Source organism: Botryllus schlosseri, chromosome 5 (genome assembly GCF_051294905.1).
Source record: "Botryllus schlosseri isolate E-star chromosome 5, Bs_hap1, whole genome shotgun sequence".
In the NCBI taxonomy this organism is placed as follows: Eukaryota; Metazoa; Chordata; class Ascidiacea; order Stolidobranchia; family Styelidae; genus Botryllus; species Botryllus schlosseri.
The window spans coordinates 15,971,006-15,984,762 of record NC_137240.1 but is presented as its reverse complement, the minus strand read 5'-3'; the positions used below and the strand labels follow the sequence as shown (position 1 = coordinate 15,984,762).

General features: G+C 40.6%; 1 protein-coding gene across 1 annotated transcript; it reads left to right on the top strand.

Annotated features, from left to right (window-relative positions):
• Nucleotides 1–7,008: 7,008 nt before the first annotated feature.
• LOC145439217 (ciliary microtubule inner protein 2B-like) lies at nucleotides 7,009–13,548 on the top strand. Its single transcript, XM_080316715.1, has 6 exons — nucleotides 7,009–7,179; nucleotides 10,574–10,803; nucleotides 11,204–11,346; nucleotides 12,008–12,119; nucleotides 12,400–12,621; nucleotides 13,369–13,548. The coding sequence occupies exons 1-6, from the start codon at nucleotides 7,130–7,132 to the stop codon at nucleotides 13,473–13,475; spliced, it is 864 nt and encodes a 287-aa protein (XP_080172841.1). The 5' UTR covers nucleotides 7,009–7,129; the 3' UTR covers nucleotides 13,476–13,548.
• The last annotated feature ends 209 nt before the right edge of the window (nucleotides 13,549–13,757 follow it).

The following is a 13,757-nucleotide window of genomic DNA, read 5'->3' as shown; positions in this document are numbered from 1 at the left end:
TGTAGCAATACTCATACACCGAATACATTGCATGCCCGGTCTGGTCAAGACCGTTTCAGGCGTAAGCTTATATTCCCTGGCGACTCCTCGTCGAAATTATTGGCAAAGCGACGGATGATATTGATTTTATGGGAGTATTATATCATTTGATTGCCTCAGTTGATACAATTAGCGACGTTTAAAACGCCAAAATGTACTTCAGCATTGTGGAATTATGTGGCCCGAGTCGTCGCTAGGTATCGTGTACATTAATATAGGCTATCACTTCATTGAAAGATAGGGTTGGAATTAGCAATATGACGTCACGTGACGTCACGAGGTTCACGTTCGCGTTCACGCAGAGCCTTTCAAAAAGGTTCGCGTTCACACGAACCTGAACCTTTCAGAGGCTCACACCATCCCTAAAAATAGGCACAACAGGAACACAACAACAAGAGTCGACCTCTCTCTCTTCGCCGTCGCATGTGATCTGCCGGCCAATTGTACACGGCCATCCGTCTAAACTCCAATCAACACGAAAGCAATCAATCAATCAATCTTACGCAAGTTACTCAGTGGACGAGGCAACACTAAACATGAGCTACACAAAGGCACAATGACGCCATAAAATATTTTTTCTCTTATCGTTAGAAGACACTGCAAAACTGTGTGGAACTGTAAATAGACTTTCTTCCTCTCATCATTCGGAATCAGAATTCATATTTATTGTGTTTCGCAGTGTATGGTACACATAAAAAGAAGCATTATATAATTATGTTATGGAATAGATATAGGTAGGCTACGTATCAACAAAAGAAAATACTCATCAAGGCTATAGGTGGGTATGCAATTTCCAATGCTAAAAGCATAGAAATATATTTGATTTGATAATAATGGGGTTCCCAGTACCAGCCATTGTTGGGATGACTCGAGACACGTTTTCTGAATGATTTGGCGTGACCTGACTTGACTCGACGTATGGAAAATATACAATGACTCGAGTCTCCTAGTCTTCGAGACTTCAAGTTATAAAATATTCTAAATCAGAAAGGGGAGTTTTGGTTTTTGTCAATCGCAAATTTGGGTTCCCTTACGTAATGCGAATATATATAAAAACCGTATGGAGTTTCTGTTGCTGGTGGTAATTGCGAAGAAACGAGATGTTGAACCGAGTAATACCTATAACAACGTTATTGGTTTTGCTTAGCGAGCCGTATCAGGGATGCTACAATTGCATTCCACTTCAAATTGCGATTTCGTTATGGTAAATTCCATCAGCAGCGATATCGCAGACGAAACAGCTTCGGCAATCGGCATGCCCGCAACTGCCGTCATAATGACCTTCATCGGCATTACAATGTCTTTTCAACCACGCGTAAATTTATTCAATAAGTATCATTTGTTTGGAGTTAGCTAAGGCTTCGGGTGTATTTGAATAAAAAAATATATAAAAAAATGGAAAACAAAATAAAAAAATCTGAATAGCTGTGTGTCACGCTCGTATGAAACATATCTGGGGCTATATATGCAAGATTTCAACCAGGATTTACGAAAACAAAATATGGGCGATAGTTTTTGAATGACAATGTAGGCTACTTTCACTGTTGCTTCGAAAGTCGGTCGTTGAATTCTGATTCACATTGTAGTAGCCTATATATGTGTGTTAAATTGACATGCTATCCGCGACCCCTTCGCGGCTCTCAGTTTGGAAACCCTGGTTTAGAATACATACACTTATAAATGCAATGCACCTGCACAATAAATCAAACGATACGAACTGAAAATATTTGGCAACATTAAGTTCACTCTAAATCGGAAAACTTGGGATCGCCTGACTTGACTCGTGACGAGATAATGCATGGTGGTACTTTCATAACTGGGACACCAATGGGTTGCGAGCTCGGGTGCAACCGAGGTCAACTCTAGAATTCCCACCACAGTGTTTGAGGTTTATCCGACATCCTCCTCCATCCGTTCCGCGTAAGCGGTGTATCATAAAGCACTGGAACGAAATTGGGCCGTGCCAAAAGTCGGCAGACCAGCTATCACGAAAAACAATATTTGCTTGGTGTAAAATGACCAATGTAGTTGAAACACCATGAATAGCGCATACTAAAAGAAGAAGAACAACAACAAAAACTTGACTTGAGTCGAGTCAGTACGAAAATTTGTGTCACTTGATTCGGGACTTCATTTGGAAAGATTTTAAATGACTTGGCCTCACCGAGTACAAATATACATAGTGACACTGGCAGCAAGACAAGGGAGATAAAATATCGTATTAGATCTGTTGCGTGTAACCTTTCAAAATACTCCATCAATTCCTCCTGAGACGTTAGTTCCCACGTTTCGTTACGCATTGCTTCGAGCATGGCAGACACGGCGTATCCGCGACAATTTCTTGTCCATAACAGGTAAGTCCCCGGATCTACGACGAGTAGCGTACGAATCTTGCGTCTCGCTTCTCCGATATCTTTGGTCTCCCAGACCAACTTCAAATTCAACGTCGCCGCTTTTCGTTTGGTCACCTCTTCTATGGCTGTCATCCCTTCGGATCCTACCGTGAGGGCTGCCAGTTGGGGGGAGTTGTTGAGCGTCCTTTTGCCCATAACGTATGCCGCGCTGCCGTCGTAAATCAACGCTATACCAACGTGGCGAAATGGTTCCGTGTTTTCCTGCGATATCGCGAGCCCGAATGTTTGTGCGTGATTCAATTCATCGTATACATCCTTTTCTAACTTCACGACGGGATTTTCCAATCGAACGATACCCCACAGTAGCAAGCCTGTGTAAAATCCGTACTGTATAACCTGAATAAAACCCATACTGTTGGTGTCTAAATCGCGAATCTTGTCCTGGTGATGTAGTGTAACCCATTTAAGAACGAGGGAAAACACCATTTTAGTAACCGCGCGGGCGGCGCATTTGTTTCACTTTCGATATCAATCACTTTTAGGAATTTTAATCATTTCGCTGAAGCAAGAGCGAAGCACTAAACAGTCGTATATTGTAGTTGCGTTTGGCTGACTGCGAGCGCAACTGGGTATTTCATGGTATTTCACTCGCATAACTGCAGATCTAGGAACTGTCGGAACAGTTATCAGTATTTATTACGTAATAGTGCATTACTCTGATCGATGATTCATTGGATTCCTACACAAAAAAGTTTAAAATCAGATATCCCGCTTGAGAGCCGGCGAGAAGTAGCCTAATGTGTAATGCAGACGTTTCGGTAATTTTCCAGATCAAGATTGAGCTCTCTAGAAATTCACTCCGAATCCGAACTGGCTCCAATACCAGATTCTTGAATTAAGCATATATATCCACTCCAATAAACTCAGGTAAATCACAATACCAGACAAAAACTGCACAATAATAAAATAAATCGCCGGCCATCCGACAGTCGACGAGCATTTCCACATTCAAAACGAAATACAAGCAATTACTACTAACTGAATACTAGTCCATCCTCAAGATTACCTGACCACGACCTGACCTATCGATCTCGTCTTCCATGACATGCCACCCCATTTCTTGTCGCTTGCTTTTTTCTATACTATCTTATTTACTTTTCATTCAGCGTGCATGCCTCCTCTTTACATCGCCTACGCCAAGGTGGGTGCCTGATTCCATAGACTACTCTAAGTCGCTTCGACACCTTCCTATCTTTTCATTGTATCGCGTTTTTGTGGTGTATTGAACTGATAAAAATTGCTAATAAACCAATGATGATTATGAAATAAAGTAAATCGGAATATGTTAGTTTAGTTGGAATAAAGGGAAACGTCGCTATTGACATATATCACAAGATATGCGAGAACGTGTGTTATATGCATCGACTTTGACATACCATTAAATGAAATGTAGGTTGACCACATTCAGGCTCAAGATTGTAATGACTCGAGTCCGATTTTTGATGACTCGACTTGACTTGAGTCATTTTTTCAAATTCGAAAAATGACTTAACTCGACTCGAGTAAATTTCTGTATTGACTCGACTTGTACTCGAGTCATTGTGCATGACTCGAACCAAGTCATATGACACGAGACTATAGGACGGTCATGACAGACATTTCATTGTTCTTTGGAGAATAGCAAAGTCACCACAATATTGGTATTTCGTCTATCAGTCCTGATACTAGAAAAATAGGGCCAGAAACTGTTAGCACTGAGGAAAATAACGATGCGAGCCAGCATTCTATAGCACCGGAGTAGAGTTAAAAAATTGGGTCAATACTGAACAGTGAACACAATAACTTGGACTAGAATTCGAGATACAACACTATGACTCGGAATCGACCCTCTAGTCACTGACTTGGACTCAGACTTGACTCTGTGGTGAATTGAAATGACTCGACTTGACTCGAGTCAAGACTATAAAAGTGAGATGACTTGTGACTTGGTTAAAACCATGGATGCTCATCACAAACGTCAATCCAGCTACGATAAAGAAAACAATGACAAGACCAGTTTTTCGAAGACAGTTTTGGCTTCTATAAGCACTTCTTTGATCATATACTATGATATAAAACTGTCAATTCCAATCATGAGACGATGCAAAAATTTTACTTTGAAATTGACTTATCGTTACGAGTGAACTGCATTTTAAGTATCGCGTATGCACCATTTTCGAAGTTCATTTGGTATCACCCAGGAATGTTTCCCACGACGATTTCAATTTGTAAATACCTCTTTGATCCCATATATAGGCCTACCACGATATCAAATCAAAGTCATACAACTCTTTAAGGGTGGTTCAGTTCACGTACATATTCGTCCAGCGAACCGTTGAGATTCAGATGTTCAGTTCTCCAACGAATCGGACAGGTCTGCCCTGTCAAAATGTTTATGATTTGTCAGTGTTTTTAGGTAATCTTAAAATCAATGATCAATATTCCTTGAATATTAAACTGTATCATGATAACAGCAAAGGAAGTTCAACACAAAACCAACCTTGAGAGGCAATAAATTATGCCTTTGAGTTAGTCGCTTGACTTATCACGCTATTTCAGTTGTTGATAATAAAATGGCCTGCTTCCGTCGCTGCTAGGGTCTTGGCTGATACATCCCTGTGCATGTGCACTGTGCAGTGACGGAGTTATCTATAGGGGGTAGAATAGTTCCTGGGCTTCGCAGATTAATGCAAATGCAGGGCCCTTGCGGAAACAAAAGGAAGCGGTGTCTATATTATAATTTTACTAACTAGTTGTTGTTGTTGTTGTTGGTAGAAAATCATATGATAATACATTATGTTGAAGTCGCATCATTATGAGCGACATTTTCGAATTGCTCCAAGCATACTCTGATTAACGACTACTATTTTGGCAATATCTTATAAAGATAGACGCGTGGATAGACAGATGAACGGAATATCAAATCAAAATCCTATCCAAACAAAATTCTGAACAATTGAATCCGTATTTCATTGTTAATTCCAATAAGCGTGACCAAAGTGGGAGATTTATCAATCTAAATCTAGGTTGTAAACCTGAGATCCATGGTCCCATTGGGGGTCGGCAGACTCGCTTAAAGAGGCCCATGAAAGGAAAATATTGGAACTACAACTGAAAAACTGCATTGTTCATATTTAAATGATATGTCCTATTTTGTTAGATGTTGAAACACTAATAATTGCACTCCAGCTAGTTATCAGGCCGTGACGAGGGCTAGACTAAAGTGGATGACCTTTATCTATCATCATCTCCCCACCTTTCGTGGTTAGGGGGTCCACACAATCACCTAAAACAAGGAATCCACGCTTAAAAAGGGTTCGGAACTCCTGATTAAAAAAGTAAATACGTAAGGATGTATTGATTGGAATTAGCGTTGTAACGTCATGTGAATTCGTACGTTCGAGTTCACGTTGTTGTTCACGGAGACCCAGTGATATAATTTCGTGTTCACACGAACCAGGACCTTTCAGGGGTTAGTTCCGTGCCTAAATTCTAGGCACGACTCCTCTTCACAAAATATTTTACCGAATGCATTGCGATTTACAGATTGGCTGCATGTGGTCAAAGAAATCGCAAAGAACTCGATTCAAATTCGAACACTTAAATCATTGTGACCAAATCTACCCAACATGTTGCAAAGGTGCGATAAGGTGAAGTTCATTCAGAGCTCATACGCATCTTGAAGTACAAAAGTCACTTTATAGATTCCTAGTCTGACCAGATCTGATTATGAAGTCAAAATGCTTGCCGAAATACTGTTTAGTTATATGACAAATTCCTGTCGTCCAAAGACTGCATAGTACTGTGATTGGTAACTCAATCCGATTTTAGGTGGGTTATTTGTTAATGACCATGCAAGCTATAGCTGAGATATTATATGGGTTAACATTACTATATCCGCCAACGCCACACGCTGACCCAATTTCATAATCATTTATATCCATGCACATTGCACATTGCACAATTCGCATTGCGCACCTACTTTTGGGGCATTCTGGATCATCGTACATATGCTTTTTAACTATGTACCAATTTTTAAATAAGTGACGTGTTACTTGTTTTGATAGCAATATTAACATTACTCAAAGGACGTTAAGGTCATAATACTCGTACCCCAGCGGCTTACTGTAAAATTCTGTACATAAAGGCGTATTAGATGATATGGCTCGCAGAGTAAAACAGGCTGTATAGGCGGACGGTGTACCATTATCACTATTCTCCGGTCAATAGCAACCAAAGCAAACTTTGTACATTTTGACTCGACTGATGTTATCGCCGGGGCATTGTTAAAAGAGTAGGCGGATCCACAGTACTTACCGACAACACTGCTGCCTTTTGTCGAGCTAGTCTTAGCCATATTTACAAAGGTCTTCTCTTGAGGCAGAAGGGTAAATCCTTGGTGATAAGAATCGTCATGAATCGAATGAAGAATAGCCACTCGGCTAATTCTGCCAGACATTGTTAGAGGTGATATTGAGGTGATGAAACGATGTTCGCAGGTGGATAACAGGTGAATAGCAACAGGGATTTCTCCAGGTACTAACGCAGTTATTGTTTCAAGAATATGGAATCGATGGTGTAGAGACCTTTCCAAATGATTTCTTGTTTCAAGGGTTATTGCAGGCCAATTTGCTATATTCTACTAGGTATCACGAAATCAGATACATTGGAATAGATACATATTGGAGACGTACATCATGGACAGGGAGAACCATCTATTTCCCGAAGACCCGTATTACTTACCAAGGTGAGCAATGAACATAAATCTGTTTCTATGTATCTCCGATTAATCACCGACAGTAAATCAATAATCGGGAAAAGTCTATTTGGAAAGCAACAACGCTATATTTACCATGGCGCGAGGAGTGCTTGGATGGGTTTATATATTCTCGCACGTCTTGACAGTTGCCAATAGAAATCAGCTACAATAATAATACGTCGAAAACATCGTTAATCCACGCCAAAGCTGTAAATCACAGTATTGTAGATATTGTAATATACCACGGAATATTTTCATAGTGCTTAAATAAAACATAGATTAAAAGGTTGGCTTTAATTCTGAGGTACATTAGACCATAACATTGTGAGACATATGGACGGGAAATGTATGTTTATTATAAAATGCGGACGACACTTTGTGCCCGCGTATTATATTATAGAGATTACCACCATGAAGGTTGTACTGGGTGTGTAGATCCCGACGCTACGGGAAAGATAAGGCACATTCGCACAAAATATGCGAACATGTTCACCCTGGGCCGCTTTAGTTTTGTATACTCATTTCGGAATTGTTTCTTTCCGCAAACAATAGAGATCATTTTACCGCCTTGTATCGTATGACCTCTTCGGTCATAATTATAGGACCCCTACTGAAAGGAGTTTTCACTGATTGGATACTGTAGCTAAAGAGAGATACCGATATATTTCCACACACACAACCGCATAAATAGTGCGATAACGACCATTAAATTAGAATGGAAATTATCGTTTCGGACTTGATTTTAGTGATCCAAGTAGCCGATGTATAGAAATATGGTAAACATGGATGGAATCCTGAACACAATGGCCACGAAAACCGGTTTTAATCTACTGAACAGATCTGTTCACTATACATATTTATCTGAACCTGATATTCGCGCAAGTGCCGATATTAAGACTTAAATCCCAATGAGCTGCATCAGCTACGACGGACTCAATTACGTTTACCTGATAACCTAATATATACTTGCAATTTACGCATTTGCGTTTGAGATTCGGGCGTTTGGGCGACACAAAATTAAATGAATGCTGATAAATGTTGCTATTAAGGCTGGGAGCAATCGAGAATACCTGAGTGGTTCGATCCCGATTCTAGTAGAGTGCTCGAGTACCACTCATTATGACGTCTTAACAGTAAGAGAGACTTGAAGTGTCCTAATGCGTACTTTTTACGCCACCATGCACAAAGTAACTCACACCGGTTACAATCACAACAGTAATATGTAGGGATGGTGTGAACGTGAGGTTCACGTTCGTGTTCTGTGTGTGAACCTCAGAAATTTAGAGGTTCACGTTCACAAACGAACCTTGGTAGGTTCTGCACTGTGAACCTTTTTCATATATTACAATTTTCACTTCATTATATCATCTTTGATTGAAATTTATTGCATTGAAACTGCGGTCCACTATATGCCTGGCGCTGGCAGCATAAAAAAGCAGCACTAAACGAGCATCCATATTGACAATCTCAAAAATTTTACTAGAGCTTTGTTACAAAAGTTTGGTTGAATATTTAGTGATTCTTTGCTGTGAGCTTGAACCGCAATCACACAACATCGAGAGCGAAATACACTACATGTAGGTAGTCAGGGAATGATGGTTATTCAACCAATCAATGAAATTGATATCGTTGTGTGATGTAAAATATGTGGCAGGAGTAGGGGTCAATCTTGACTTCATATGTTTATTGTATCATAAATACGAAATCCGTGCGATTGGGTTGTTGGCCACTGCTGTATAACCTGTTAGTGGGGTAATATCGGTAGCAAGTATAGAAACTCGTTTTACACTCTGCTCAATATCAACGTATAGCAATACTCAGACGCCGAATACATTGCCCGGTCTGGCCTAGACCGTTAAGGCGTAAGCTTATGATATTCCCTTGCAAGTCCTCGTCGAAATTGTTAGCAAAGCGACGGAAGATATTGATTTTATGGGAATATTTCATCATTTGATTTCTCAGTTGATACATTTGACGACGTTTAAAACGTCAATATGTACTTCAGCATTGCGGCATTATGTGGTCTGAGTCGTCGCTAGGTATCGTGTACATTAATATAGGCTATCACTTCACTGAAATGTAGGGTTGGAATTAGCAATATGACGTCATGTGACGTCACGAGGTTCACGTTCGCGTTCACACAGAACCTTTCAAAAAGGATCGCGTTCACACGAACCTGAACCTTTCAGAGGTTCACACCATCCCTAGTAATATGTCATTGCGATTTTATGCAATGCCGTGTGTGCTAATGTGCAGAAATCCCATTGCCGTGAACGTGGGCGGCATTTATATTCAATGACACTCTACGTCGTATTGAGGTTTCAAGGCTCTAGCGGTAACAAGAAACAATTTACGCAGAATATCAAGAATCGTATAATTTAGGTGTTCCAAAACATTGGCTCTCAACTCGTGCCGGACGATTTCCACCAATATAGAGTTCAAATTAAGTAAACGTCCCATTTCAATTTGTTTGTTTCATTATTTGTCTGTTTTATTAAACACTTTTGGCACTTATCGCCTATAATCAGGGTATTTGCGCCAAGATAATGAATTTTGTAGTGGTCCTTCATCTTTGCCTTTGGTACTCTTTTTGAACGACTTGCATTCACCATCCTTTCATCATCTATCTCTCTCGTTCACATGAGTCCTCGCAAGTGTCTTTTGCAGCCTATTCTCGAAGCTCGACTTTACTTGATCAACCTGGGCTTTTTCGCATGACACTGCATATGCAGTGAGGTCAGCGAAGAGGGGCCCTGATAAACCTCCAACACATAGAAACTTGGCAGAGTGTAAATTACGTAAACGGCGTTTGGTGAAACAAAATCTCTGTCATTCCCATTCTAATGGGCGAAAACGAGTCAAATACTCCGATTCTAATGTATAAAGTCCGCAGTGAAAACGGACGCGAATCGATGACATATGACATATGACATATCACATTGTTCCTTCAGGTAGCTTTGTGACGTTTAAAATTGATAACGTCGCGATAAAAAAGTTTAATTCATGATGGATGTCCATTGTCCACTGTCCGTCATGCTGCGACACGATGCAGCGAGCAATAATATCAGTTGATCTGCACATTTGATGAATGGCGATGCACAATTCTTTTCGAAATTCTGTTTGGTGTGTTACGTCGTGTACCAGATTTTCCGAAAGCAAGCAGACACTTTTTATACGCCTTTCTTGATCCATAAATTCAAACATTGCATTACAGTGGGCATTACGCATAGATAAAGATAGCTATATTGTGCGTTTCACAACAACGCGATTTCTTGATTCGATATCCGCTACCGGTATTGGTTCTAATATAGCCCAGCCGGTACTATACTCGAAACGAATGGATGTTCAAATAACTAAACACGCCGTTCATTTGTATGCTTAGATACTGCGGCTATTTGCCTCAATTCAAGTACAGAATCGGGAAGACCTACGGTCATCATTCATCAGATATCCTCACGGACACGAACGTGCGACGCTCTCCGCGCTATGTGTTGTCCAGCACGGAGCCGGTAATTCCGCAGAATCCGACCAGAGAAGTCGCCATTCTGCGGTCGAAAAGGGATAACTGGGGAAACGAAATATACACGGAACATATGCTACCCGGATATGCAGGTATTGTGCGGTGTGTAATAGGGCGGACAAAATACAAGCCATTTTTACTGGTAATCGGAGCTCTAGATTACGGGACACTTTTGACATTGCGACTTCGCCTATATACTGACATTATACCACTTCGTTTTCATCGCTGGTCCCTTTAAGTTACCGCTTTAGGCGTGTATTCGACGCAATAGGTGTTATCGCATTGATAGTATACCATTTCTTCGATCCCAACTTTGTCAGGATGATCCAATTCAATCTCAAACTGGTGATTCCAATTGTCATCAAAGGTATTCGACTCTCCATATCAGCCGAAGTATAAATGAATATATATTGATTAAATATACCGATTGAGCACATGAATTGAATTGATTTATATACAGTAAATTCACCGACATTCTAATTTTTTTGTCAGGTTACATTCCGAAGAACCAGCACTATTTTTCACGACCGTACGGGGACGTTTGCAAAAGTGCTCTCTCGCACCAAGAACTGGAGCAGAGTCACATGTCACAACAGAAAAGGGAGGATAGGAAATTATTCTCAGCCAAAACAGGGGTAAGTTTAATATTTTGTCTCAAGTTGCATTATACATTCCTTCCATCTTACTATCGATTAATTGCTGTTTTCGAATATCGTGTGCAGCATCACGAAGTCCACGAAGTACAGGCAAGTGCTCACTGCATAAACAATTACACACAGTGGTCCACATTACTATAATCGAATGTTACTGTTGCGTCGGCAAAACACGCTTCAATTACGTCTCAGTCTTCCCCTAACACGAGTTAGGAATTATTCTTCGATATTGGTTTTAAGACCAACGTAACGTTGATTGATACGCAAAGTTGCAAAGAGTGTATGTCTCTAGGCAGAAATATCTGAGTGCTGAGCCGACAGGCTTCGAATCCAGAGAAATCGACAGCCATTGTATTCCTGCTGCTGCCCTAAAGCGGGGTGACTGTTGGATTGCGCAAATCTTTTTCCTCTGCAGGCTTGCAAGTTTCGGAAGGGCAGGGACAAGTTTCCTGACTTTTTCGAATAGCTATATATCAATTGCTTTCTAAATTGTTAAATAATTCCCCCTCGCGCAAAATGGGGTGTTGTAGCGCAGTTCGCTGTCGCTGTTGCAATATTGACTGACTTACGTTCCGTCGTGTATCACTCGAGTGATGTATTTCACGATCCATTGCTTGCATAAAACTGTCTACTTCAATTTCAGCTATCAACCACTGCACGTTCGACAAATGCTAGAATACCATACCCGCCATCGGCAAATCCTCCGAAGTCTTCTTACTTTGAAAAGCCCGACAATCCCATGTGGTTCAAGTCAGGTACGAAAATCCTGGTCTACTTAGATACAAAGGAGCAGAGAAAGTTAACTTAAAGTAAAGAGACACGTAGACCCCGTGGTTTACACGTATAGTTGAGAGTTGAATGGGTGCATCATTGTAATATCATATCCAGAATAGGACCCTAATAAATTATTTGGATATTATCAAGATCTTCGGATTCTGAAATTAAATGGCCTGCTTCCAATCCCTCTGCATGAAGAGTAGGCTACATGATATTGATTATTTCCATGTAGTGAAATGGGTATTCTGACGTCTGCAGGATACACGGGATTCGTCCCACGTACAAGAGAACTTATCGCCCTCGGCTATCCTAAATCAACAAACGTAGGACTGAGAGTATTTAACGATAACCTGGAAGGAAACGAAGCCAGGCGAGGCGAAACGGTATCTGTAGAAAGACCACCCGACAGGCATGAGCCGAAAGCGGTCTTGTATCCACAGACCGCCGGAATGGTGCCGCACTACACTGGATATATCCCAGGTAGGCATAAACATTGGGAATGATTAAGACAGGACAACATAATATGATTATGATTTTGCCAGTAGCATGCCTGTGGTGTAACGTGTAATAGCTATGGTAATTATGGTTTTTCTATTTACAGCATCTCTATAACATGACATACCTCCAAATATACCGTGACGTAACATATACGTATAATGATATTTGATGATAGTGTTTATTCTTGCCTCCTACGTCCGACCATATAGCTCAAATTGTGAGGCAGACACGATCGTAGAGTCACTTAGTGTACACAATTCACGTACGTTTACTGGAAACGTGGTGGCAATAATGATAACCGAAAGAGGAAACTACTTGATCATTCGTTGAGCAATGTTTTTATCCGTTCAAAATCACCACAACATTGCGGCCAATTGTAAAGATGGGAGGGAGTCGCAGCAATAATTATAACCACAGATTGTTGACTGTCACCAGACTATGTTAGTGTCAGTAACGAAGTATTTCTATTTTTCTTGAGTAGGCCTACTTCAGTAGGTTTCTGTTATTTGTACTACTTACTCGGACTTCTTCTACTTCTACTTGAAAAATAATAGGTCTAGAATGCTTACATTTTACTTACTTGTAAATCTGTATTTGTACTTGCACTGGTTAGAAATCTACGACCTTACCTTTACGTCTACCCGAGTACAAGCGAGACCAACTTTGACCAGTACTTTGACTACTTTGGTGATCATTTCAACACTGACATGTTACTCTTTATCGCTCTAGGATACAAATACCGAATCGGTAAAACATACGGACGTCACACTTACAACACCCTGCGAATATACGGGAAGAATGACGCCGCCAATCGCAGTCAGATGATCAGTGCCTAACAGATTAATTTTATACCGCTCCTTACGTTTCTATATCGCAAGACATACAAATATATTCCTTTTGCTACGATAATGTAGGATATCTGTGTCAAGAATGAGCTGCCAAGAGATTTGCCTATCGATTTGGAATGGCGTCCTAGATTACACCTTTCAAGTATTCACAAGCAGAGCGGCTCGTGTTGAAGTCGCTAGTAGTAGATCTACGATAATTCCCTCAGCCTGCTCCCATCAAGATATCCACTGTTCACTGAACAGTGTTCAGTGCTCTGACAGTTAGACTCA